General features: G+C 45.7%; 1 protein-coding gene across 3 annotated transcripts; it reads right to left on the bottom strand.

Annotated features, from left to right (window-relative positions):
• On the bottom strand, positions 1 to 24020 carry skila (SKI-like proto-oncogene a). 3 transcript variants are annotated; one of them, XR_008563517.2, is made up of 9 exons: positions 23884 to 24020; positions 20780 to 22036; positions 6878 to 6973; positions 6212 to 6300; positions 4820 to 4962; positions 2109 to 2470; positions 1338 to 1568; positions 224 to 567; positions 1 to 119 (listed from the first exon to the last, which is right to left on the bottom strand). XR_008563517.2 is itself a non-coding variant. In XM_054742010.2 (8 exons), exons 2-8 carry the CDS (start codon positions 21896 to 21898, stop codon positions 313 to 315), a joined length of 2295 nt encoding a protein of 764 aa, XP_054597985.1. In that variant the 5' UTR covers positions 21899 to 22036; positions 23884 to 24020; the 3' UTR covers positions 1 to 312. The 3 variants fall into 3 exon arrangements, 2 of the variants coding, with proteins under 2 accessions (XP_054597985.1, XP_054597993.1); XM_054742010.2 differs by having other exon boundaries at positions 1 to 567; XM_054742018.2 differs by having other exon boundaries at positions 1 to 567; positions 6878 to 6970.
• Between the last annotated feature and the right edge of the window lie 3652 nt (positions 24021 to 27672).

The following is a 27672-nucleotide window of genomic DNA, read 5'->3' as shown; positions in this document are numbered from 1 at the left end:
GTTTCGCTCCAGGGAGATGAGAAGAGGGTCCATTAGGGTGGGCGACATAGTGATGGATGTAGTTGGTCTCTTCTGTGACCAGCCTCATGTCTCTAGAGCAGCTGTTTGTTCAGTAAAATCTATAAATTAAATCAAACATACATGCCCAAAAATGTTTAAATACTGTTTAATGAGGAGGGGGAGACAAAAACGTTAAATTAAAAGGGAGAAAAGGATGGGACACCTCAAAGACAGTCCTCTCTGCCTCTGGTTGTAGAGATGGTAGACAACGGGAGGAAGAGGTGAATAAAGGGAAGGAGGCACCTGGAGAGGTTACTTTTGGGCCATCGCAGGCGCCTCAGACACGGAGGAAGAGCAGGGTGGAGAGTGGGCATTCAGGGGTCCGGTGGAGGGGGTGAGAGGAGGAGATGGGCTGCCTCCCATCATACCAGACTGGGCCATCTGCTGCTTGAGCTGGGCGATGGTGTGCTCCAGCTTCTCTCGCGCCTCTCGTTCCCGGTGCAGCTCCTCCTGCAGCTCCTGCCGGTCGGCCTCGGCCCGCTCCAGCCTCTGACGCAGCTCCAGCAGCTGGGAGGACAAGCAAAAACAATAACATCAAGACACTTCTGGTTCAGCATCAAATGTCTAAAGCTGTTAACTGTAAGGTAAAATTATGTCATCATTTCCAGTTATGTATTATTCAACCAGCCGCCCAGACAGGAGGTGATAGTGCAGCTCTGAGCTCCAGCCAACACAACACAGCCTGCTGAGATTAAATCTGGTGGAAACCTAAACAACAGCCCTGAGTGACTCACTCAAGGGAAAATTAATCATATCTGGAAAATCCACAAGAGAAAGAGCAAAATGCTCTTCCCTTTATTCTAAAGGGCGTAATCGGAAGGTTGCGGGTTCGAGCCCCGCTCAGTCTGTCGCTGTCGTTGTGTCCTTGGGGCAAGACACTTAACCCACGTTGCCTGCTGGTGGTGGTCGGAGGGACCGGTGGCGCCAGTGCTCGGCAGCCTCGCCTCTGTCAGTGCGCCCCAGGACAGCTGTGGCTACATTGTAGCTCATCCCCACCAGTGTGTGAATGTGTGTGTGGATGGGTGAATGACTGATTGTGTTGTAAAGTGCCTTGGGGGGTTTCAAGAACTCTAGAAGGCACTATATCAAATACAGGCCATTTACCATTTATCTAAATATAACAATATACAAAAATAAAATAGAAAAGTAATTAAGTGTTGATATTTTAGGAGCAACTTTCCTCTCGTTTGATTTTCCCAGATTTAAAAAAAGCACACTAATCTAATATTTGTAATTCACTTATACTTTTAAAAACAGATATTGCTCCAAGCCCGTACCTGTGCCGTGTAATGAGCCTCTTGCTGGCGCTGAGTCCCCAGTTCGCAGGCGCAGGCCTGCTGTCGGAGCTGCTCCAGACGGGTCTCCAGCTCCAGCTGCTCCTGGCGAGCCTGGCTGAGCTGCCGAGTCTGCTCGTTGTGCACCGCCTCCAGCTCGCTGCGTAGCTCCCGCTGCTCGGCACTCAACTCCCGTAGCCTCGCCGCTTCGCCCCCTCGCAACGCCTCCAGCTCCTGAAGACACACAGTCGAGGGGAAATTACAATATTAATGTGACACTGTGCTGACCCCTGCAGGAAGAACACTATAAAAAAGGCTGAAGTTTGATGCCACAGAAGGGTCAGAGCCGCCCAAATCCTGACCGAATCCAAAACTGTGCGTTTATAACCTCTGACACACATTTTCATCTATTCAGTGGGAGGGCAGCTTGTAATAACGGGCAAAAAAAAGAAGTGGAAAGAAATAAATGTGTACATAATTTAAAATAATACAATTTGCTGATGGATTCACTCCAAGTCCCAATTAAATAAAGACATTTGAAGCTGTGAACAGCAACAGTTCTGTTTTCATGAACTTTAAATAATGTAATTTACTCTATATGGTCTACTAGCTTATACTAAAACCAGCCCAGGTGTGTCATGTGACTGGAGGAGGAGATGGAGGGGGTTGGTGGAAGGCGAGCATCACCTCCACATCAAGGACACTTCTAACGACGGGAATCGTCACAGTCCCTTTAATCCTGCCACAATTTATCTTTCCCGCCGCCCGACTCACCATTTCCAGCTGCAGCTGCTTATGCAGGGTGGAGTTGAGCTTCTCCTGCTGCCTGCTGTACATCTGCATGATCTCCACCACAATCCTGTCCTTGTCGTCTTCCAGCCCCCCCACTGCTGCTGCAGCGGCAGAGCTCGTGTCCTTCGCCGCTACTTCCGCTTCCGATGACAACATCGACACCGACGAGGGAGGTGGAGGAGGAGTGTGGGAGGGGATGTGGGTGGCTTTCCTGCAGCTTGGGCTGCTCGTCTCCATGGAAACTGCCAGGGTTTGGCATTCTCGCTCGGTGGCCGAGGCAGCGGCGGCACTTTGGGATTTAGCCTCCTCAATGGGAGCGGCGACGGGAGGAGAGGCATGGAGATCTGAGGAGCGAATGGAAAGGAGAATGAAGGAAAAGATAAAAAAATAAAGAGGAAGTGGCTGAAAGGCGAGTGTCGTGTCAGCGCACACTCCCTCACATGCTTAGTAACGCCTTCACACAACCTCATAAAAGCTCAAACTTCTTCCTAAACGAAAGCACTCACACACACACACACATCCACATGGCAACAGCAAATACTCGCCCACAAATTCTCTGTACTTTTGCCCTCAGACACACAGAAAAAGAATAAAGGCCTTGTGTAGGAGCGCTGCTCCACTCTGCATAAACTCCTTGTTTCTTTAAGCTCTGGTTTGCTCCCTTACTGTGGTCTGTAGATTCTGCATCATGGGAATCAATAGGTGGGATGGTAATTTGATTTGATTCTGAGACTTTCATTTAAATTAGATTCTCTTTTCGAATAAGTCTGGGAAAGGCCTCCACACGCCCGAGTGAGACCGCTGTCACCGCCTGAGTTCACAAAAGGTGTTTAAATACGTGTTTTTGTAAAGCAAAACAATTTTTCACAGGTAATATACATCAGGTTTCCTATAAAGAGTTCATGTTTTTTCACAGAATAGAGGGAGATGAAAGGGGGAGAAAACACAACAATAAAGAGATGAAAAAAGTAGAGCTCACAGCAGGAGAAGAGGAGTGGGAGGAGGGTTTGACAGCAGAGTGAGAGGGAGAGGAAAGAGACAAAGATGGATGGAAGAGAGGAGGAGTACGGGAACAGACGGAGAGCCGAATCAGAGAGGACGGAGAGTTGGCTGCCAGGAAAACAGAGAAGGAGGACAGATAGAAGGCAGACAGATTGGTTAGAGGAGGGAGAAAGAGATGGAGGGCAGCCTGGCAGTCAGACGTTGCGTTAATAATGACAGACGGAAATCGTTCCTGTGATTCATCCTCTGTGTCTCCACAGATAGGTCACTGCTGCTTCCACAGCACTGTTCATCGATAGTCAGGAGCCCGCAGAGCTGTAATATGAAGGTCAACGAACGATTCTGTGCATCACTTCAGGCTGCAAAGTGTGTGTGTGTGTGTGTGTGTGTGTGTGTGTGTGTGTGTGTGTGTGTGTGTGTGTGTGTGTGTGTACTGTATGTTTACAGTAAGCATGTGTCAACTCTGAGTGAGTTGTGTGAACTTGATCTGTCAGTCATTTCTGCTTATGCTGCATGTAGACAGCTGCTGCTTTCTGCATTGATTTCAAGTATTTATAGTAGATGTGCGTCAGACTGTGTCTGATACACACACACACACACACACACACACACACACACACACACACACACACACACACACACACACACACACACACACACTAGCTCAAATTAGAAATGATTTAATGGGGAAAAATCTATTTTTTCCCCGCTATTTTATAAGGAATTAAAAAAAATTGTTCAAACAAAAGCTTTTTTTTTTGTCAAACACAACAAAAAAATGAATTTTAGATTATATTTATATATGTGTCGTCCAAACAGACAAAACATATCTGATGAATAATTTACAGGTAAAAGTAAATGAGTAAGTATTTGGGAAATGTCAGTATATATTTATAATTTCATCTGAATTTCATGGAATGATTTGTTGTTGTGTGTTTAAAGCCTTTATTACTCATACCCAGTGTTTACGGCTTTGTTTACTGATGGAAAGAGCGACCTAAATATTAAAGGTCACAGATGACTCAGCAGTTTTAAAGCACATTTGCTAATGTTTAATAGATATTATTATAAATTACTAAATTTTTTAAGCTCAGAAAGAAGTTATTAAGTAAAATCAGATTTCCTCAGCAATAATAATCATGTAAAAGTTAATTACAGGAACATGAAACTGGACTTTTACCTGATTTCTGGTGTTATTTACTGTCTAAATCTTTCTACAGGTTTTCTTAAATTTATGGTAATTTTCTGTATTATTCTTTCCTTTTACTATTTATAGCCTAGTTTTTACACTAAATATTTTAAAATTTCCAGTTTAGCAAGTTCCATTGGTCATCATCACACACTGGTGTAACTGCTCCCCAGGGGGAGCGGTGAGCTGCAGCAGCGGCTGTCCTCGGGAACTATTTGGTGGTTTAACCCCTCAAACCAACCCCTTAAAGCTGAGTGTCAAGCAGGGAGGCATTGGGTCGCATTTTTAAAATCTTAGGTATGATTTGAACTCCGATCTCCCAGTCCCAGGGCGGACTCTACCACTAGACCACCAAGAAGGTGCATAAGCAAGTTTCCTTCAAAGAAAGTGACATTAAATCATTCTTCTCAGACTTATCCTCATTAGGAATCACATTTTCTATACTGGACAGATTTTTTTTACTCTCCTATAATTAATGGTTGTTGAGCGTGTCATTACTGACCCATGGGCGGCTCATCGTGGCCCAGAATTCGGCGACTGTAGTGATGTTTGAGGAGCACACCGAGCATCTCCGGGCTCATCTCCGCCTCCCTCCTCAGCGACACGTTGGGAGCCACCATCTTATCGTATGTGTACAGGTAGTAGCTGTCACAAAGAAGCACACAGAGAGAAAGAGACACTTAGAAATGGTTTGTTTAACAAGATTTTAGTACTCTGTATTCTAATCGAACGGCTATCGGTGATTTATGTCCCTGTCCAACGAACGTATCTGAACAATCTTTGATTGGCATCAGTTTTAACTTAAAGCAACATCTGAAGTCGGGAGCACAAACAGGATCTGTCGACAGGATCTCACTCTTAACAGACCTTCAGCTCATCACTGATGTCCAGGTAGTGGTCCAACTGGGAGAGACGCACTGCCTGGAGATGCAGTGAAACCATTAAAAAACATGTTCAGTTTATTCTAGCTTTGGACCCCTCCCCCGTTCAGTCAGTAGGACCCTCCAGACAGCGCTGAGGCTTGAGCAGTGAACTAGGCTAAGCCTGACAGCCCAGTGGGCCTCTGCGTGAAACGCTAAAGCAACCATGTCTTCCTCTGACGTGGACGAAAATGACGGACTGCAGGTTTGCAGGAGCATCAAGCAACCCAGATGAGATCGATTTGATGTTTGCAGCAAACTAAATATGACTGAGTGTTATCTGAGGGTCTTTTATTATATTTTAAACAATGACTGGTTTGAAGTAGCAAGATGCTGGCAGGTGATCACGGCGTTAATCCTCCTCCATTTAGTCTGGTCTGATGTCTGCAAGCCTTCACAAAGCATGCCAAGGGCCGGTCACATGTAGTAACAGCACTATAAACCCTCTAATTCCAGGTTTTAATCTGGGGCAGATTATTGCTAAAGATTTGCTAAAACTGAGCCATATTCAAACAAATGGTGGTGCCACCCGCGGACGGAAATGAGAGCCGGAAGGAAAGAAAAAGGAAGGAGGAAGAAAGACTCACAGGAAAAAGAGCAGAAGAGTGGCGGCATTATCTTGAAAAAACAAAAAGGATGAAAATGAAAATAAAGTCAAACAGAAACTTAACAGAGGAGTAGAAAAACCACCTCAGATCAATGTTTTTCCAAAGGTGCAGCTTCTGGCTTGTACGTGAACAAAGTTCCGGGTTGTTTACAATGGCAGCTTCTAATCTTCTCTCGGACAACCACATAGAAGCTAGCCACCATCGTATCTAAAGCCATCACATCTTAATGATCACAACTGAACCTTTGGGCTGTCTGTGCAGCACTTCATTTGCTGCCATTTGAAAAACACATTACTACAAACTGTAAAAAACCTGCTTCGATTGACCGTTGGTTGGAGATGAATGGACACAGGTGGAGTGTAATACCTGGGATGGACCAGGGTGGGGTGTCCTGGCTCCTCCTTGATGTCTGTGAAAAGACGGTTGAACACCAGAGTGGGCGGAGTCGGTTTGCCCTGCAGAAAACCAAACACACACACAAACATCACATTAAAAAAACAACGTTATGATGAAAAATGTGTTCATCTATTAATAAACTTCCTGGTTGAATAGACGAATCACTATAATGCAGCTGAACCACACACACACACACACACACACACACACACACACACACACACACACACACACACACACACACACACACACACACACACACACACACACACACACACAATTATAAAAGCAAACAGCAGGAGGAGAGGGGAATGTGTGCCATCTCTTGAAGCTATAATCTAATGAAGCTAATATATGCATGCATAGATGGGATGCGCGTGAGGGATTACCCATCAGGCATCAGCTGAGACACTGAGCACGACTCAGAAGAGAAGATAATCGAGATAAAGAGCTTCTTCTCTGCATGTTAACTTGTGTGTGCTGCGGTGGGGTGAAGGAGGGTGGGCAGAAGGGGTGAACTTTGTTGTGTGTGATGGCCTGTGTGTGTGTGTGTGTGTGTGTGTGTGTGTGTGTGTGTGCGGAGGAGGGTGATGGAAAGGCACATGAATGTTTACAATAAAGGAAACAACTACTGACCTTTCTCGCAGGCTCAGCCTCGGCTAACTTGTCGCCGGCGGAGCAGAGATCTACCGAGGACTTCCTCAGCTGAATCTCCTCTTCCTCCCCTGACTTCTGAAGGGCAAAAAGACAACACAGTCTAACAAACCATCCTCAAAAGAAGGACAGAGCACAGAATAGATTTGTTATCACACTTTTGAAGAACCATAAATGACTGAGTCTGTTCAAAAGCGAGAGGTAAAGAAAGTCTCGGAGTCACAGAGGGAAATGAAAATGATAAATGACATTTAAAAAAAGATTTATATGAGGGGGAATGCAACAAATTGCATTAGAGGTTGAGTAGCAGTCAGTGAATCAAGAGGATACTGTGCAAGAGGAGGAAAAGGCAAATCTGCAGAGCAAGGCCTTTGAATAAAACACAAGTTATGCATGACCTGCCATCCTCTGTGTTTGATTTACCTGTAACTCAGTCACACACACCTGCACATCTCAACATTTTGAAGTCCTCATGTCAGCGTCTTAGCCTCTTGAGGGGCCTCCTGTTAGTCTGTTTGCACCTTTCTGATTCTTTTTTTCTTTTTTTGTATTTAAAGGAAAGACAGGGCACGCTCCACGAGAGGCCACAAACTGACAAGAGTCGATGCCTATCGGAAGCAGACGAGCTTCTCAACACACACACACACACACACACACACACACACACACACACACACACACACACACACACACACTTTGAAGTGAACTGGCAGATAGTGCAGACACCAGAGACACGAGAATTTCCAGCATTGGATTATGCACTGCTAGGTAGCCGTCCGCCACGAATGAAGGATAGAGGAGAGGGGGTGGGAAGAAGAGGAAGAGGAGGAGGAAGAGACAGAATTTGATGGAAAGCTAAAACGGTGAACAGAAAGAGGAATTGGAGACGGGTTGTAGAAAGCATCAATAAACTTAACTTTTAAAGATGTCTATAAACACACATGCACACACTGAACATTAAACCTTTATCTGATTTTCCTCAGGGATGCAGCCGGCAGCTTATGTCTGAATTATTTACCATTTTATCATTCAGACATATTCAATTAAAAAAGAGAAGATATGGAGGTTCCTTCTCAGCTCCTTTCAGCTGCTTCTTCCTAAATTGCCTTGATCAGAGAGTGTGTGTGGGTGTGTAAGACAAACACACACAGGTCATCTAGAGGTCCTTTATATGCTTGACCCCTTCTCCCCATGACAGCAGACACGCTGTCGCTGAGACAACGGCAGCCCATTAGGAGTGTGTGTATCTTTATCTGTGAGGACCAATTAGAAACAGACTTAGTTTTATGTTTCAGACAGAAATGAAAGCATGTGGAAGAATAGAGGACACATGTATCTGTGAGCACGCATGTCCACATACAGGCGCTAGTCTCATACGCAATAATTCCAGCTCACCTGATAGCTTTATGCCCAACGCCTACACAAGGCCCCCCCCCCCCCCCACACACACACACACACACACACACACCCATGCTCATTATCACTGCTGGTCTCTGTTCCTTAATGAATGTTTGCACATTTCAGCACAACTGCTTTCCTCTGCTACTGCTCCTCTCCCACCCCCACTTTGCTTTATTAACACACACACACACACACACACACACACACACACACACACACACACACACACACACACACACACACACACACACACACACACACACACACACACACACACGGCTGCTACTCACTGCTAATCTGCTCTAACGAAGCACTTCTCTTATCTGGGTTGTGTCTGCGACACACATATGCACACGTGTAGTGCACACAAACAGCCCTTAACCCCAGCGGGTCTCCGGCCCTTTGTCGGGCCGAGGCTCGACTCCTGACAACGTGGATTAGCATTCCATGCACTCGCTCTGATGAACTCTGCCCTGTTGTTCCTAATCACCAGCGGTCCGCCTGCTGCTGCTTCTGCAGCTATGCTCATCCAGTGCAATGAAACCCTCCGCTCCAGACACAAACATGTGAACTCTCACAATGACCCACTTCCAGAGCCTCTCGTTTAGACCCCCTCCTGACCGTCAGTGCACGTGACATTTCTGCAGCAGATGTACTAATGTAGCAAAAAGTGCTTTTTGAGTGCCGTCAAATCCAAACTGTGCTGCACTCATCCATAACTCCACATTACCATAAACACTCTGAGAAAACAGGCACAGTAGAATCACTTGAGCCACATCTTTGCATCTCTGCTGAGTGACACCTGCAAAGCACAAACATTTAACTTTTGCACCTGTGTGCTTTTTCCTTTTAGTCTGAAAGTGACATCAAATGGGATGTTTAAAATGTTTTGCAAACAGAATATATACATGTAAATCGAAATTTTGCAGTTTTTTATTTATTTATTTTTTGGTCTTAACCAGTTTTAGGTTACAAATGTAACAGAGTGTCATCCACGTGCAACTGATTTCTGCTTGAGGTGCAAAACACTCCAGAGGATACAAACAGTTTCTACTCTCTTCTTGGACTGTGTGTTCCTCTAAAGATGAAGGTGCCACTGACACAGACTGACACACTGGCAAACAGCGCGCAAGCTAGTCTGCGGTCATGCTCTCCTCCTCCCGGTCACGTGGATGCTCCAGATGACTGCTGTTGCACAGTAACACACACACACACGCGCGCAACGTTACTCTCGGCTATAAATACACATGCTGTCTCCTTACATGCATAATGAAACATGCAAAGTTCTCAGAACACACACACACACACACACACAGACACACACTCATCTACTGACTAAAGTGCAGCACTTTCTAATGGAGTGAACTTTTCAATTATTTAAAATTAAATTAGGAGGAAATAAAATGTACTTCTTTAGTTTTTTTCTTGCTTTCCTTTTTTAGAAGAATATCTAAAAGTTTAAGATCAGGTAACTGATGCCCAGGTGAAACGGTAAAACACTTTCAGGATATAAACACACACACACACACACACACACAAAACAAGTCTCGACAAGCCTGATGGCAACTGTTATCAAGGGCACAATAAAGCTTTGGCCTGACCTTTCATCTCAAACCAGTGGATTCGTTTGTTTGTGAGTGATGTTAAAATCCCTTCTGAAGCTCAAAATACGAACTGTTATGTTCACATCTGTTTAAACCTTAGCATCACTGGCTGGGAATAAAAACTGAAACGCACCACTGGCAGGCACTACAACCCCCCACTCGCCCCATTTTCAGGACTGTGAGGCAGAGGAGTCTTAGCGGCGGAGCAGCTCATTCTTCTTCTTTACCCCTGCAGGAGGAAGTAAGCCGCCTTTATTTGGGTGCAATCTGCTGCAGACAGTTAAATGGAAATTGGAGAAGGACATGTACAGAGCCGCTCAGTGAGACACTCGGTCCCACCCCGTCTGTGTGTCTGTCTGTTTCCAAACCACATCCTGTTCTGCTGCAGTCATGAACTGTGTCAAAGATCAAACTGAAGAGTCAAACACTTCCTGCTTGATTCATCCAAAACAAAAATACAGGAGATGCCAGAGTAAACGATGTAAACATTTATGCCTCTATTAGTCATTTCCTCCTTAAAAGATTTATATTGGTGAAAATATGTGTGTGTGTGTGTGTGTGTGTGTGTGTGTGTGTGTGTGTGTGTGTGTGTGTGTGTGTGTGTGTGCGTGTGTGTGTGCGCGTGCGTGTGTGTGTGGGTTACTGGGGTCCTGCCCTCTGGAGGTCCCACTGGCACACCCCATAGACACTAGGGGCTTTTATAGGAAAGTCTTAATCCAATAAGCCATTTATCCATGGACTGGGAGCCACGCTTTGTTTCAACAGCCAAATCAATAAAAACCCACAAGGGAACCAGGCAGTAAAGTGGGGCAATTAAAGGAATATCTTCCTGTTGTTTTTTTGTTGTTGTTTTTTTCTACAAGATTCTTGATTAACACTGTGAAAGAATACAACTGGACTTTGTTTCGGATCTATATGTTCAGTTCTTCACTAGTTCTCAGAAAAACGCCTGGCCTTGTCAAACGCACAGGGCAGGCTGAGTACAAGATCTTTTATTTTCCTCTCGCTTTGGCCTTGCACAACGAGATAAGAGATCATAAAACACAGAAGCCCCCGGGACGAGGACAGGTTTGACAGGTGGCCGGTCAGACAATCATGTGACGAAGGGAGGGGGGTTAAGCAAAGAGCCAAGACAAATAAGGAGACAGACAGACAGACAACATGTGACTGTCAGCCTCTGTCCTCAGAAAGACACACACAGAGAGGGCAGATAAGGACACGTACCTCAGAAATGTGCCTTGGCTTCAGGCACCGAGTACACTTTTTGTAACACAAGGGCCCTGAGTCTAGACGGCCAAACATGCACACTCGTCCCTCCTCCACACTAAAGTGTTAAGCTCCCTCCTGCACAGCTAGAGTTCCAGTCAGCCATCTTACAAACATGTTAGCTAAAAACCAACGGGCCACAGTCTGATGAGAAATTATAGCAGAAAAGAAAACTAGTTATAAAAGCAGAGATGAGGAATCAACTCTTTGCTTACAACACTTCCCTAAAAAGCATCTCTTCATTTCATTCATTCAAGCTTTCTATTCATTCTCCTCTCCTTCCTTCTTTTTTCTTGCTCCAGATAGGGATTTCTCTTACAGATAGAGTGAGACGCTCGGTCATCCGGGAGGGGCTCGGAGTAGATCCACTGCTCCTCCACATTGAGAGGTGCCAGTTGAGGTGGCTCGGGCATCTAGTTAGGATGCCTCCTGGACGCCTCCTTGGTGAAGTTTTCCAGGCACGTCCAACCAGGAGGAGACCTAAAGGAAGACCCAGGACACGCTGGAGGGACAATGTCTCTCACCTGGCCAGGGAACGCCTTGGGATTCCCCTGGAAGAGCTGGCCCAAGTGGCTGGGGAGAGGGAAGTCTGGGCCTCTCGACTTAGGGTGTGGCCCTCACGACCCGACTCCGGATAAGCAGAAGAAAATGGATGGATGACAGATTGACCAACAGCACCCCGCTGCAGTGATGAAACATCACTTCAAGACACTTTGAGATGTACTTCCCCTAAGGATGTTGCATCATAGGCAAAAAGTACCATCGGTGTGAAGCAGAGTGCATTCTTACAGACGGCTTTTACTGCTGACTTTCAGACACGTTCCGAGAGGAAATACGAGCAAACCTTGTGAAATTCATACATAATATGAACATTTACTGCACATTTGAGATACTGAAATGCAATTTAGCTGCTCATCTTACTGAAGCATCACAGAAAACGATCAGACCTAACGCTCTTCCTAGATTAAGCCATGATTTAGACAAAATGATGGCTGAAACTCCTAAAAGTCATAATATCTAACCAAGCTAAGTCCTCCGTGCACCCATATCAGCATTACGCCTGCTCACACGTGCATGCAGTCCACATAAAAATCAAAGGGAGTTTGAGTCAGTGACAGACATCTTTAAAGAAAACCCTCCCTGTATAGTAAACAGGACAGCATCTGAATCACGTGCAGCTCGTCGCCTCCAGCTTCATTAATTGCCAGCGCTTCCAGGACTCACCTATGTGAGCAAACCAGGCCCGCAGAGAGACAGCAACACATGCACACACACACACACACAGATGCAAACAATTGAGTAAACAGACATCCCATCAAACAATGGCTCCATCAAACAGCTTTGTGGGAGGATGACGCCGTTTACTACAAGCAAACAAATGCAGACAGACACGAGCACACACTCAACGCTCCCAGGAGGACACGCTGACTGAGAACGAGGCCAGTGGGCCCTTGTCTTGTCTGTGGATGACTGTACTCATCATCTGAGCTTTATCGGGGCCAGCGCCGGAGTGGGTGCGCGTGAGATTTATGATCTTCACGAACCAAAAGAGAAATTCTGCAAAAATGCTTGCCATCACGGAACGATCTTTGGAGGCAGGTTCAACTTCACAATCGGGGAACAGACGTGCACACGAGTCAGCTGCCTGCTCGTCTACGTACGGGAACTTGGCTTACGATTTGGATGGATGAAAGGAGTCAGAGCGCTTGGAGACAAGAGGCGAGTGAGAGAGCTGCAGAGAGGACGAGCGTTGCTAAGCAGACTAAAAGCTGAGAGAGACTGTCGGCGAGCCAGCAACGCGCTGCTAACAGAGAAACAGAGAAACAACACAAAATGGAGACACAGCTTCGTTTTAATAAATAAAATTATTTCACAAAAAATGGTTCAGAATGCATCCTGGTGCCTTTTTTAACTGTGCTTAAAAAATCTCAAGAATTAAGCATCAATCTTGTTCTCAAACGAACCAAAGCTCGCCTCTTTCTCCTTTTTAACCAGATGTTTCTACGTCTTTTCAAAATATCAAACTGGAATGGTTTCATTTCCTGTTCTGGACCTTCTGTGAGGTCATTGATTCATAGTTTGTGTATCCGTTATTAATGTCAGCACTTAGGTTGGCTGTCACTGTCTGTACTGAAGCCAGAGGGATGCAGAGGAGAGAAGGATGGAGAAAAATGTAGAAGTGAAGGAGATAGACCAACGATGCAGTCCCAGTGCTACAAAGAGAAAGATCCACCTGGCCAAAATGCTCCCGCGGGGTACAATCTATCACAGACACGAGGAAAGAGAGGCTGTTAAATCCAAGCCGGCCCCAGGTACTCTGACTGTTCTGCGGGAAGCTCGGGTCTCATTCATATTACATGTAGGAGTGTGTTTGAAGCCTCTGCTGCTCCTCTCTGCATGAGCAGCCTGGCTTTGGCGTCCAGACCCTTCGGGTTTCTCTCTCCCTCAAAAACACACACAGCTACAATGCTGCAAATCCATCAGCTTTCATGTCACCACGCGCTGTTTTCTGAGAAAGTTTCTGATAATCATTCCTTCCTGACTCCTGCAGCGAAAACCCCTCTTTATATATAAATATAGATTCCTAAATGTGAATTAATAAAGGAACTGAAACACTCGCAATCTCCCTCATTCACACACACACCGACATCTGAGGCGAGCCTGACAACAGACCAAGACGAGCACGTTTGGGTTTGGAAAATCTCATTCTGGGTTGAGTCAGAGCTCCAAGTGAACACACCTGGGCGAAGATCAAACAGAGAGAGGGAGAGAGACCAGCAAAGTAATAAATCTCCGTCCCGGCTCCACTGTGACGCTGATGAGTGGAGAGCAGACCGCAGCACGGATGGAGCGCCGTGACTCATGCTGCAGGACAGGACTGGCATGGCGAGGGGAGGAAGTAGCGGCTGCTGGTTGTGTTTGTGTCCGTGTGTCTGATTGCATGATCCTTTGACTGCCTTTAGGAACAGGCTGTGACATCTGTGCCGTGTGCTTTTTTTTTAATGAGAGAAGTCATCATATGATTCACCAACTCGTGTTTGATGACACAAGGATGTAACAGCGAAGCTCACCAGTGGATTTCTTTTCAAATAAAGATCCACATCTTAATCAAAAGGAAGAAATAAGGAATCCTGCCAAAAACGTGCATCATTACACCGAGGGCTACAAATCTTCCTTCAATGTGAGTCACCCTAACGAAATCTGTTCTGCATGTGGCCTCATCTGGGACCAGGATGTGTCTCAGACAGTTAATTTTCATAGCAATGACAAATTGAATGTCTGGCGTTACAAAGTGCACATGTCATAGGAACTGGTTAAACTGTAGCCAGACTGTAAAACCACAAGGCAGTGCTGCACTCTCCGAAGGATAAAGTCAAGGGTAATGAGACTGTCATGGCCAAGTCTCCCCGGCAGCAAGGCTGTTACAATATGAGCCACTGCGAGGGCGGAAGCAAATCTCAAAATAAATGAATAAATAAGAGCTGCTTGCTCAATAAGAGTCCCTGTGCAACTTGGAGATACTCATCTATTAGCTCCAATGTATGGATGGTGAAGTGCACTCACCGGTTTCAACACACGCAGCCACTAATCGGGCTTCCATAGCTGAAGCACACTCAACTAATTGCAACAGGAGGTCAACAATTTTGAAGACAAGTCTTGCTTTTCAGCTGGTGCTGTGAAGAGCCGAGAGGCTGAATATCCAGATCTAGAGGTCTTCTATTCACGGGATCTAGATGAGCTCGTTTTAGCGCCCGAGGGACGTGATGAGGCAAAGAAAACAGTATGTCTGCATGTGTGCATCTGCCTTTAGAAATATCAGCGAGACAGATCATTCCCATGAGCGCCGTTACCGCAGGAGGGAATAACAGCAAGATAAACACATCAGCGTCTGGCAACGCGGAAACACAAAGTAATAAAGGACCAGGCGAGGAGCAAAATGTCACTTGTTTCTGCCTCAACTATGCAGCCTGCTTCCCAGTTGCTAACTTTACAGTCTTGCCTAGAGCAACATCACTCAGGCCCCTTGAGAGATTTACAGGGTATGATAGGGTTTGAAGTTACTGGAGCAAAGGTGAGAATAAAAAAATAAGACTTAAAGGGTGGCGAGAGCTTAGCAGGGTTGCACCCTGGGAGTTTTTCTGTTTGTCTCGACTTAAGGTCAAAACCAGCAACAAGGATGTGATAGCACCTAACCTGGTGAGCTTTTAAGCATGCGTGGCCCATTTGACAAAGGAATGCAGACGACTAATCCCAAACAACGCAAGAATTACTTCCACATGGAAATCACCAGGCACTGCCACACCGGCAAATCAACTACCAGCAAAGTGGGGATTCATTTATTAGTGCGGACCTCTCTTTCCCCTCATTCTTAGGTGTTTGCAGCATGCATAATTGATCAATGTGGTGGCTGGGTTTAATGTGTTGTGGACGTGCCGTGTGGCAGCCCAGTGGGACATGCCTTTGATACCCTGTTTATGTCCTTCTCTGATAGGAGCCAGGGGGAGAATATATGAGAAAATGAGTTTAAGTGCCTGAAAGGTGGTTCTCCTACGGACAGTCTCCTGGTTTCTCTGTTTATATCTTCATTAATCACGGTTTCCCCACAGGGAAGGCGGCACGGAGCTCCTTTCAAATGCAAACACGCTTTTCTGCCTGCACACAATAAACACATGCTGGCCATCTCCCACTGGCCCATTACAGTAACCCCTACTACACACCCTGGCCTCAGCGCAGCACACAACCAGCTCGTCTCACTGTCTCCCGTGGAGACCAGACAGTGGACAACTAATCTCCTCATCAGCAGGTCGATTAATTAATACTAAGATTATTCCGGTCTCATGGAAAACAGCCCAGACAAGCAAGTTGGGCGTGTAACTCAAGCCTCTTTCTCTTCTAAAAAGTCTTGTTTGGACTTGTAGCTTATTACAAACTTCACTCTTTTCACTTTTATCACCCTCGTTTAACTCAGAAACAACAAACTGGTCTGACACCCTGAGGGGAGCAGACAGCAAACATGCAAACAAGCTGTCAGTTTAGGACACTTTTAAAGTCTGCAGGAGAGTTGGGGAGGAGCTCAGCCAGTTTGTTTAGTCTGCGAGACTGCTGGCAGAGCCTTCTCTGCTGCTGTCGGGAGGGTGCTCGTTTCAGGCTTGCAATAGCACGACTCTCATCTTCAGGTGTTGAGGCGAGAAAAAGAGTCCAACTGAAAGAACGGTCAAAGCTAACGAGATGTAGCCGAGGAGCGAAATGATCGCTGCCAACCAGTGGCACATTTTTTATGTGTAGATATCACGTAAGTGACAGGCTGTGCAATGGTGCATAACTAATGCATGTAATGAAATGAGCTGGAGCTGAGGCCTGTGACCACATGAAACCCCAACCCAAAGAAGATTCTTATCTGTTTAGGACAGACTGAGGAGGGATGATTTTGGCATCCATCCAGTGAGCTAGGATGTTTTTACAGCTCTGTAATACTGGCACTGACCTGATGGTGACATACCAGAGGCCCCTAGGCTCAGCCCCTCCCACTTTGAGAGGCCCTGTTTAGCCCTTTACAACAGGCAGCAAACGTTGGCCAAGGAATGGCTGCTTGTGAACGCTCTCCCCCCTACTACTACACACAGCCAGGGTTTGTCTGTGAAAAAGCAGCTGTGTGTAACTGTTCTCTGGAAAGTACAGGGACATAAAATTATGGATATGGGAATGTTGGGTTGGAGAGATTTGTAGCTGGGGAAATGCGAGCAATTGGGCAACCAGGAGGGCAGTTCCAGGACAGATTTGTGGTTCAGCTAAGGTCGCGCAGAGGTTAATTTTCAACTCATGGGAGAGGAGAGCTGGGCCCCAAGTTCAGACGAGGCCTGTTTCATGGAAGACCACCAAAGAGTAGAGCTGTTTGTGACTAAACTGTAGCTTTTATCAGATTTTCATGTCAGTCCCACGCCACAGGGCTTCAACTTTTAATTTAGTAGACAGACAAACACAGAACGAAACTCGTGCAGCTAGCTGGGATCAACGTAACAGCATGTCAACATTTCACACCAGCCCCTCTCCAGGAATGCGTCTTCTTCCGTTCCACGTCCACCACAGCTCGCCACATTTATCAGGCACGCAGACCTGATCAATAACCGCCGGCATTTCCTCCCATCCAACTCGCAGGCGCACACAAGTGGTCTTGTTGCTTATGTAACGATTGTCTCATCGGGTCATTTGGCTGCTTGCTTTGTTCCCGTTCGGTGACTGGGGCCTGGAGGGGGCACGGACATATCCATCATCGACAACGGAACCGTCAGGTTTGAAGGGCGTGATGATGAGCAGAAGATTGCGGTGCCAGGAGCAGATTGCAAGTAAGGAGGTGAAATGCATGAAGAAGAGAAGACTGATTAAAGATGGAGATGGAGGAGAGAACAGCAACCACAGAACGGGGAATGATTAGCATGGGTGCCAAAATCCAATTAGATTCAACCCAAGAGGAAGACTGACAGGCAGACAAGACAGACAGGAGCCAGCCAAGGAGTACAGCTGCACCACTCTGTGGTAATGAAGTCACTGGTTTCCAAATAGCAAATAGAGGAAGCCAGGGAGAGAGATGCAGCTGTCTGCCGTCTGTGCCGCAGCCCAGCCGGAGAGTCAGACAGAGGAAGGCTGTTCTCTCCGTCTGACTCTTCTGACTCCGGGCCAGAACAAGGTTACAAACAAGGCTCAGGCAAATAAGCAACACATGTTAGGGGTTGAGTTTGGGAGGGTTTAAAGGTACAACCTAAACCATCAGCGGTAATCTGAAACCAAATGAAGCAAATAATGAAACACTCATTAATTATAATAGTTATGTTAGTATTTTTTTTCATTTAGATATTTTGAAATCCATTTCAGCACACAAAATATAATCATCCACTCTTTAATTCTGTTACTTCCCATTTTCTTTTCTTTTTTTTTGAAGTACAAACTAAAATCACCCACTGACATGACGCCACCTGACGCCTCGGTGCATGAGTGACTGTCACAGCCCGTGGAAGCTAAAATGAGCTCATTGTTTGAGGAGAACTAAAATAATTTGTGCAATAAGGCTTCTGGTTTACTTCTGTCTGTTAGTGGCGTCCGTCTGGCAAACTCTATTTACACAGCAGGGATCTGTAGACAGGGCAGCGGTGCCTCCAGGCACAAGGCGCCATTTATAGAGCACAAGCCCTGAGTTTTAAATGCACCTACTCAAGCCAAACACTCCTAACAGGATATGGGACTGCTGGCCACTGGAGAAAGTCAGAGAAGAAAAAAAGAATCGACTTCCAGAAGGACGCTCTTGTTTTGCGACCGTCTCTTCTCGTCCCAAAATGAAATGGCTTGTAAATGGTAAATAAGGTCTCATGGGGAAAACGGTCTTAATTCGGGGTTAAAGCAACACCGAGGGGTGAGCCAACATTCTTCAAAGCGTGTGTGACTGCGTGAGCTGCCCGGCTGGCCCTCTGCTTACATCCAGTGGAAAGTGTGAGTCACACAGAGCAAGGAGACAGTTGGACACGGAGTCTGGAGGATGTTCAGGGTGAGAGACATGTCCTCCTCACATCCTGTTCAGTCAAACACACTTTCATTTAGCAAATACACAAACAGAATGGGTTTCACTAGAAGGGGGAAACCACGGCGTTGTGACTGAGTGAAGTGGGACTCTGAGTTCACGCTCGGTGAGCAGTTTCCGACCTTTGATACACTCATATCTGCTCCAGAGGGGACAGCTGAAGTGTCATCCTCTTTTAAAGCACGAGATCACCTGCTTCCTGGAAACTTCCAGGCTCTCTCAAGGAACGCGTCCTTTATGGAAAAATTCACTGACACGTTACTTTTTCTAATAAAGCAAAACCTTAATAAACAGCAAAGAGAGATAGGGGGAAAAAGCTGTGAAAATCACCTCGCAGAGAAGACAGCACCTCACACTGTGGTGAGACACAGGCTCCAGAAAGCCTGGCAAAGTGTGAGACAGAAAGACGAAGATGTGTCATGCTAGCCTCCAATTATCTACTCTTTTACACACATGCAGAGCTGCAATGTCTGGCACACAAAAACACAGAAAGACTCATAACCACCCCGACATTACATATGCTTGGACGTTTGTGACGCCTGTTGTCTGCGTCCGCTTCTGTTTACACTCAAAATGTCTCTTTTGCCTCAGAGAAAGAATGTCTGCATCGTCCAAGAGGCATACCTTAAAGTGATCCAGAAGAAAAGGAGAGGGACGCTGGGGAAGAGGCGGGACGGGAATGCGGTCGGGACGCGAGACGAGACAGGAGACGGCATTTCCGCCACATTCACACACCGAGTTAACCAGAGATGGAAGATACTAATTATTTGTCTGTTTCACATAAACATTTGTGTGTTTGTGTGTGTGTGTGTGTTTTGGACACCTGCAGTCCCTATAAATACACCGTGTGGCCTTTCTGCTCCACAGTCTTACACACAAACAGCTAGTTTGGTGTGGATAGAGGTAAACAAACCATGAAAGCAAGGGTTGTGGTTTTCGTTTAAACGGTCGTAAAAAAAAAAAAATTCTGGATGCAGGAGTGACAAAAATATAATCAAAACAATAAAGACAGGGGTGCACGAAGCTCAAATGAAGGTCAGGAATCATAAAACACTCAGTGGCAGAAAAAAATTAAAATCCTGAACAGCATCCCCACCCCCCCAATCGAACATTGACTGTTTTATTGACTTTCTGGCCTTGAGGTTTTCATCATTTTCACATTGAAATATTTTTCTTCTCACTGCAGGAAGAAAAAAAGCTAAAGCATCCACTGTGGGGGACCGTAGCATTTCAAGCTCCAGTTATGAGTGGTTTTATTGCAATGAAGCAATTTCAATTTCAGGTTTGCCCGCAGGTGAACGATGGACTCCTGAAAAATGGCTTTTGCCACATCTAGAAATGCTCTTCCTCCAACGAACCCTTTTTGTTCCAGGTTGATTAACAAAAACGACGTGTGAAAAATGACAAATTCCACAAAAATTTACTCTGTTTTTTAAGCGCTACACAAATGACTAAATAGGTAACTGCTTTTAGAGTCTCTCAGAACCTCCTACTTTAGCCTTTAGCTGAGCGTCATTCCCGCTGACCTCCAGGTGACCTAAGGGAACAAATGATGCACTTCCTCCTCAGCCGTGACAGCTGATCTATAACTGTGTCTGATCTGATGATGCAGATGTCACCACTTGTCCACGGCTTCAGACACACCCAAGGTCAGGGCTATTCAATTCCGGGCCTCAAGGGCCGGTATCCAGCATGTTTTGGTTTTATTGCTGCTTCAACACGCCTGATTTCAATCAGCAGGTGATTAACAGGCGTCTGCAGAGCCTGGTGAGCTGCTGCACAGGTGATTCAACCACTGAACCTAGTGTGCTGGACTAGAAAAACCACTAAAACATGCTGGATACCAGCCCTCGAGGCCTGGAATTGAATAGCCCTGCCCTAGGTCATAAATGATTTATGTAAATGCCAACCATAAGGTAGTCTCCCACCCATCAAAAAGAATGAAAACGGCTTAAAAAAGGCCTACTGAGATTTTTGTGCATAGAAAACATGCAGAAACACAAACAGCTGACACCAAATGTTACCGTTAAAAGGTGAACTTACTTTGTCTAGCGACCTCTTCAGTTGATAATGGAACTTCTCTTTGACCTCGTCCAGGAGCTGCTTGAGTTTGGGTTCCTCGGGCGTCCCCTGGTACTTCCTGGCAAGTTGCAGATAGCATGGCCACTTGGCTGAATCAAAGCCCCAGTGGCAGGTCCTCTTATCGGGTGACTTGTGTGAATGCATGACAAACTTCTGAGGTGAAAAGAGCAGCTGGCACTCGACACACTGGATGCATGGTGCCTCAGGCTGAGAGTAGAAGTGGGGCACGAAGAGACCTTGGCACTTCCCCAGACACTGGTGCTCCACCTGGAAGCTGGCCTCGCTCTCCTTCAGCAGGCCCTGGACCGACAGCTTGCCGCTGGGATCGGCGGGCAAAGCTGCCCCGGGACGCAGGAGAGCATTGCACAGCCGCTGCGCATCAGTCAGCGTAATGAGGCCGCAGGACGGCGCGTTGAACGGTAGAATGCCCAGAACCTTTAGGATGTGCAGCTGCTCTGCGTCGCAGCGAGAGCAGTAAACGTACAGCTCGTCGCACACCGTGTTGATCTGCTGCAGCGAAAAGTCACGGAGCACAGAGTTGAGCACCTGAGGCAGGCACAGCCTTTTCTCCCCACCAACGACAAAGCAGGAGATGGACTCTCCTTCCAGTAGCGAGTGGGTGAGTTCAGTTGAGCTGTCACATGGAACCAGTAGAGGGCCCCCTCCTAACACAGGAGGGGAGGGCAGGGGGGGCATACCAGCAGAATGCTCATGGCCAGTTCGGGCTGAGAAGGCAGCTGGGCCCCCGAGGGAGCTCTGGCTGCTGAGAGTAAACTGGGCCAGTGTGTGTTTGAGGCCAGGACTCAGGTCCAGAGCTTTACCTGAGCCCATGACATGCATTTCAGCCCGGCCCTCCACATCCATGTCAACATCATGGTGCAGATCCTCCATCTGCTCCCTCTTCACTTTAGGAGTTTTGGTGAGGGGATCCAAACCACGCCGCTTCAAATTCATTTCGGCCATCAGTCGCTTCTTGATGGGTGCGTCTTCCATTCGCTCTCTGTACAGACGCTTCATGTTGCCCTTGAAGGAGGTCAAGTCTTTGAAAGGAGTTTTCAAACTGGTCTGGGTGCTGGCCATGTCCAAGCACAGGGTTACAGTCGCTTGTCTCCTGTTCTTCTGACTGTTTCTCGTTTTCCTCTGGCTTCTCACCCCCTGGAGTCTTTTTTTAAATGACGCAAGTCTTCATGATGGTTAGGTTGTCTAGGTTCTGATCTGCTGCCTGAACATGAAAAATGAAGCAATTTAGAAAGCAGAAGAGACAAAAACTTTAAATTCCAGTGTCATCGAAAGGTGTTATGACCAGTGTTTTAGGTTTTATGCCTTCCCTGTTTGGGACTTCAGAGGCTGTTATTATGGTCCAAATAAACCAAATGGCAATTACCATACTTCACACAAACACGAGGCTTTTCTTAGCTCTTGCAATTGAACCCAAGAGGAAATTCAAATTAAGGTTTCAAGCACAAAGTGAGAATTTTAACAAACCGGTTGGCTGGGATTTGAAATTCACCACCCACCCGGTTCTCATTACATTGTTAATGAAAGGCAAATACACAATGGTCAGGGGGGGGGGGGGGGAAACATTTCACTTTGCAAATGTAAAGTGTCCTTCCCAGAGCCACACCATGCCATCCCCCATTCGTCTGTTCACCCATCAACCCCATGAAGAACATGATAAAAGCGTTACCAGCGGTCAACCCTCCCCGCCTCCCCTCTTTGGTCCTCTCACAGCTTGACATGCAGCAGCACTACGGAAAAAGCAGCGTTCACCCCTTTATTTGATATATACATCAGCAACCTGATCATCATTTAAAACGCAGTGTTGACCGTGGCCACTGCTGCACTAAGACACGAGACACGGCAGCTTTAACCCATTTCAACTTGGAGAAATTTGGATTTCCATACGGTGAAATGCTCTAAATGCAATTTTTCGGTCTTGCAAATGAACATAAAAGATGCAGGTGTGTGTTTTTAAGACATAAAAAATAGTATCCCGTTTATTTTTCCCCCAGAAATCAGGTAAAAACGCAGCTGCGGAGAAAATCTTGAATTTGCAGGTTGATGCGTGAGGGCGTTTTAATGGCAAACCCCCACCGTGGGTAGACTCGAATCTACACGGCAAATCACCGACCAATAAGTGAGGATCTTCGGGGGAGCCACCTTCGGCTGGGATCCCGCTGGTACCAGACAGAAAACGAGGCGCGCGACTTTTCCTTAACAGAATAAACCGTGAGTAAAGTCCGTCTTTAATGTCACCCCCCATGTCTGGAACCGTTTTTGCTGCAAGGACACCGCGTATTACGCTGCTCCTGCTCCCCCTCCTCCTCTGCTGGCTCGGCGCAGGTATGCAGACAGCGCTGATAATGACATTCACTGTCTACACTACAGTCTGGTCTGGGAAGGCACCGCGCTTGTCCGTTACGCACATGCCAATTTAGTGAGGGCACGGCGGGGTTTCCGACCGCGATGTGTCCATACCCCCCCCCCCCCCCCCCCCAGCGGTTGGAAAAGCACCATTTAACACTCCGCATTCTGTCTGAGCGTGAAAATGTTTAACTAAATTACCAGGGCAGTCTGCTTTTCTTTCTCTTTTTTCTTATCTGTGATCTTCAGAAAAAGAAGGTGTAAGAATCTGTGCAACGTGAGTGTAAATCAGTGAAACCCCGATGGGTAGCGCACCCCCAGTCTCCTCGGTGTAAACTGCTGTAAACCTCCTCAGAGCACAGACAGGCTAAATTAACCCAGTTCCCACTAAAGCGGACTGACCCGACTCGGTTCCCGTCCAAACCGATGAATATTAGCCCTTATATTTATTAGGGCAGGCTAACCCAACATAGCGACCGATAAGCAGTTTAACCCTGCGGACCGAAAGCGCTAATATTACAGCAGGCTAACCCATGATAGAGAGCGATACGGCAGGCTAAAGCTGATTAGCTTCGCCCCCTCCGTCGGAAGCGACTAAACACAGGATTTCAACCGTTTATGTCAAAATCAGATCCGCTAAAAGAACTCTTATTTACCCGGTTAATAAAAAAAATCCTTCCATCCCACCCAACAGCTAACACTTGCCTGAACAGTGTGTCAGTCGTCCTCACTCGTTCGGAGTCCTCTCAGCACTGGAAAAGCCTGGCGGAGCGTCAACAAGATGCAGCTAGAAGCTCCACACTACAGCCCGCAACGTCACACTGCACACGGGCTGAGAGGCGGAGACGTCACCCGGCTGACGGAAACTATGCGGGGGTGTCTCTCGTCTGTAGGTCTGTCTGTCTGCCTGTCTCGCACAGTCTGGGACGGTTTTTTTCTCCAGCAGCAGGTAGAGCCGAGAGCAGAGCCGGGGAAACAGGGCAACTGGGTCAGAGGGGACTCAACATTGTGGCGCGGGGACTTTTTCCAGGTCGTGAAATGGTTCAAATTTGGTCCTCACTGCAATTCTTTAACACAATTGTTCATCATCATGTAAACAAATTAAAATGTTACAATTTGTAACATACACTTAATATAATTGACTTTTAAAACCCATTTTAAGATTATTTATGACTTATGTACTTTAAGATTTTAAAACATAAATACCATTAGGCAGTTCTTGTTATTTGATGGAAAGTTACGAAGTAAAAGTACTTCATTATGTACAAGTATTTCATTATTGTACTTAATTACAATTTTTCCATGACTGTAATTTTCTCGAGGTCTACTTTTTACTTTGACTCCATTACATTTTGTCCGACAGGCAGCACACTTCCAAACACACAACTCATATTCAAATGTTAGTTGAATACCTTCATTGTTTACTTTTAAGTACATTTTCAAAATACTTTTACTGAAGTCAATATTTTCTTGGACAATTCTACTTTTACCTATGTAATTTTTACTACTTTGTCTGTACTTTTACGTAAGTAAAAAAATCAAGTAGGCCTACTTCCTCTACTACTGTTATTTAGTGAGGTAGCAAGTGCAACATAATAATTTAATATATAATCACTTAATTGTCTTTCATTAAGATAACAATAATTATACAATATATATATCTTGCACCCATGTGTCGTTTTCAATGTCTGGCTCTTACAAAACAAACAAAAAAACTCATTTTATTGAGCATTCACCTTTCAGCACTCATAAAGAAACAGAAAGCAAAAAAGGAATAACCTAAATCAACAACAATAATAATGTTGATGTGCATAATTAAATGGTAACAGATCATTTGGGTTTCAGACCTTCACCTCTTTTTATTTGCACTATTTTCAAAAAGTTATTTACTCATGTTAATACTTTACATATAACATAGCAATACATTTAATAGTAAAAAGTTATATATTAAAAGTATTTAATTATATTTATTGTAACATGGTTACCACTTAAGTTTTCTGTTGCTTGATTATTATTATTTTCCTTGAGCGGTGGATATCTGCAGCATCACCCAAACTGCCAGCTGTTTTATTTATCTTGTTGGCTTCCCCACTGAGTTCACAGAAAAGCAAGAGAATAGAAGAGGACAGACTCAATGACCAAAAGCCCCCCCCCGCGCGCTCCCTTCCCCCAACCATACAGACCTGTCCTCTGCAAACGGTCAAGAGGTCATTCAGGAGGTCTATTGTGCTCTTGGAGATGAAATAAGTTAATAAAATCCAAGTAAGAATGACAGAAAACAGATTATTTTAATTATAGATCAGACATTTCCCCTTTGGTGATGGGGTAAGTAGCTTTAACACAAGTACTTTCTGAGTCTGCTCACAGAAATCACACTAATTCCAAATCTTCTCAATCTTGGGAGGTTATCGTCCTTTGTCGACATGCGCCGCTGTTTTCTCAGCTGGAGTGCACCCTGGCCGGCTGGCTGACCTACAGTCTGATGTTACACGTTGGTGAGAGCAGAGAGGCTTGATAAAGCTTTGATAAACAACACAGTTGGCCGTTTCGCCGCAGCCTCTCTCACTGGCTTCACTGACAGCAAGGTCAGCAGTTGTATTATGAGAGCAGATGTGCATACACCCTGTTCACCCCCCAGAGAACAAGAGGGACATTGATTTTCCTGTAATAACATCACTCTGTGTTCTGCGGGGAGTAAATTAATCTCATATGTGCAATAATGTGACCTGCACTGATTGTTCATCAGAGGTTTAACGCAAAAAGTGGAAGGATGATGAGCACAGAGGTGGGAGAGCTGGGACTTGTGGACAAAGTGTGGCAGACTGGTGCATTGATAAGCCTCTCCATTAGCCCCAGAGTCTGTCTAACTGTTATTGGACTTAGTACTAAGTGGACCCTTGAGGCCGACACCTCTCTAGTCGTTTTCATACATCTCGTCTACAATCAATGGGAGTTATTGAAATGTGTCTTAAGTTGTTCAGTGGATGTATGTGTAATTTGGAGGTAATGATGCTTACAGAAGTGGCAGTCTGAGGCTTCAGGCACACACTACAAAGATTTTCTGCTCTGTGATGTGTGTCAGCAGGATGTTTCTGGTTTTATCTTGCACCCATGTGTCATGTTTTCAATGTCTGGCTCTTACAAAACAAAACAAAAAAACTCCTTTTATTGAGCATTCACCTTTCAGCTCTCATAAAGAAACATAAAGCAAAAAGGAATAACGTAATTTAGGAATCGACACTCCTGAAAAGGTGCTTTATGGTAAATGTCGGAGAGTGTGATGACATCTCAACTCCTACTCTGGTTATTTTTGTTGAATCTGACAAGAAAGCTACGAAGGTAAAATGGCAACACAATCAGTCACCCGCCCATTTTAAGGTGACAGGTGACGAGGAACTACAATGTAGCCACAGCTGCCCTGGGGCACACTGACAGAGGCAAGGCCTGCCATATGCTGGCACTATAGGTCCCTCTGACCACCACCAGCAGGCAAGACGAGTTAGGTGTCTTGCCAAAGGAAACAAAAGCAGCATTCTCTGGTGGGAGCTAGGATCAAACCTGCAATCTTTCAATCACTGGACATCATGCTCTACCCCCTAGGCTACTGCTGCACCTGGAAGCAGTTGAAGAAAAATAATAAGTTAGCTTTTTCTGTTGGTATCATGGTGGAGCATGGAAGTAAAAATAAGAGAGTAATGTCTTTGGAGGTGAAGCAAAGAGCTACACCCGGAGTAGACATTGGCGCGGCCGAAGCTAGTTTGAAGGAGCTAAAGGAGGCTACAAAATCAGGGACTGATGGTGACCTGGCTTTGTTGCTACTGGACTTGTAAGTAATCATGTTCAGTGCAGATGTTTTACATTGTGGTTTATTTTAGTATTTGTGGGCTCATGTTAGCGTTAGCTTGTTTTTTGTGCTGGTGGCATCAGGGTTGTTTATGATGGTTGTTATTCCACTTTCAACTAGCAGGATGAAGGAGCAGGAAACTGCTCATTGTTAATGATCCCCACCCCACCCCTTCCCAAGAAATATTTTATGATTATATGACATATTCTGTCATAATATAACCATTCCACAAAAAAGGATTAAATATGTATTTTACTTTAAATTCCAGTGTAAAAAAACAATGTCAAATGGATCTTTACTCAAACTAAAGACTGAGCTCTACAACCTCTGGTCACTTTGCTTCCTTTGAACTGCAGCTGATTAAAGTCGGGCGTAAGGACCCGTTCTACTGTGCTGTGGTCTATCGTCCACCTGGTCCAAACAGTTCTTTCCTTCAGGAGTTTAGTGACTTTCTATCCTCCACTGTGAAGCTGTCCAGACTGGTGATTGTTGGTGACTTTAAAATCCATGTTGATGATCCCTCTGATCACTTTGCCATGAATTTCTCCAGCCTTATGGACTCCTTCAGCTTTACCCAGCATGTTTCTGGCCCCACACACACCAGGGGGCACACTCTAGACCTTGCTTTTACCCTGAGTCTAAATGC

This window comes from Nothobranchius furzeri, chromosome 11 (assembly GCF_043380555.1).
Source record: "Nothobranchius furzeri strain GRZ-AD chromosome 11, NfurGRZ-RIMD1, whole genome shotgun sequence".
In the NCBI taxonomy this organism is placed as follows: Eukaryota; Metazoa; Chordata; class Actinopteri; order Cyprinodontiformes; family Nothobranchiidae; genus Nothobranchius; species Nothobranchius furzeri.
The sequence above is the reverse complement of the archived record's forward strand: the minus strand, read 5'-3'. Positions and strand labels throughout refer to the sequence as shown.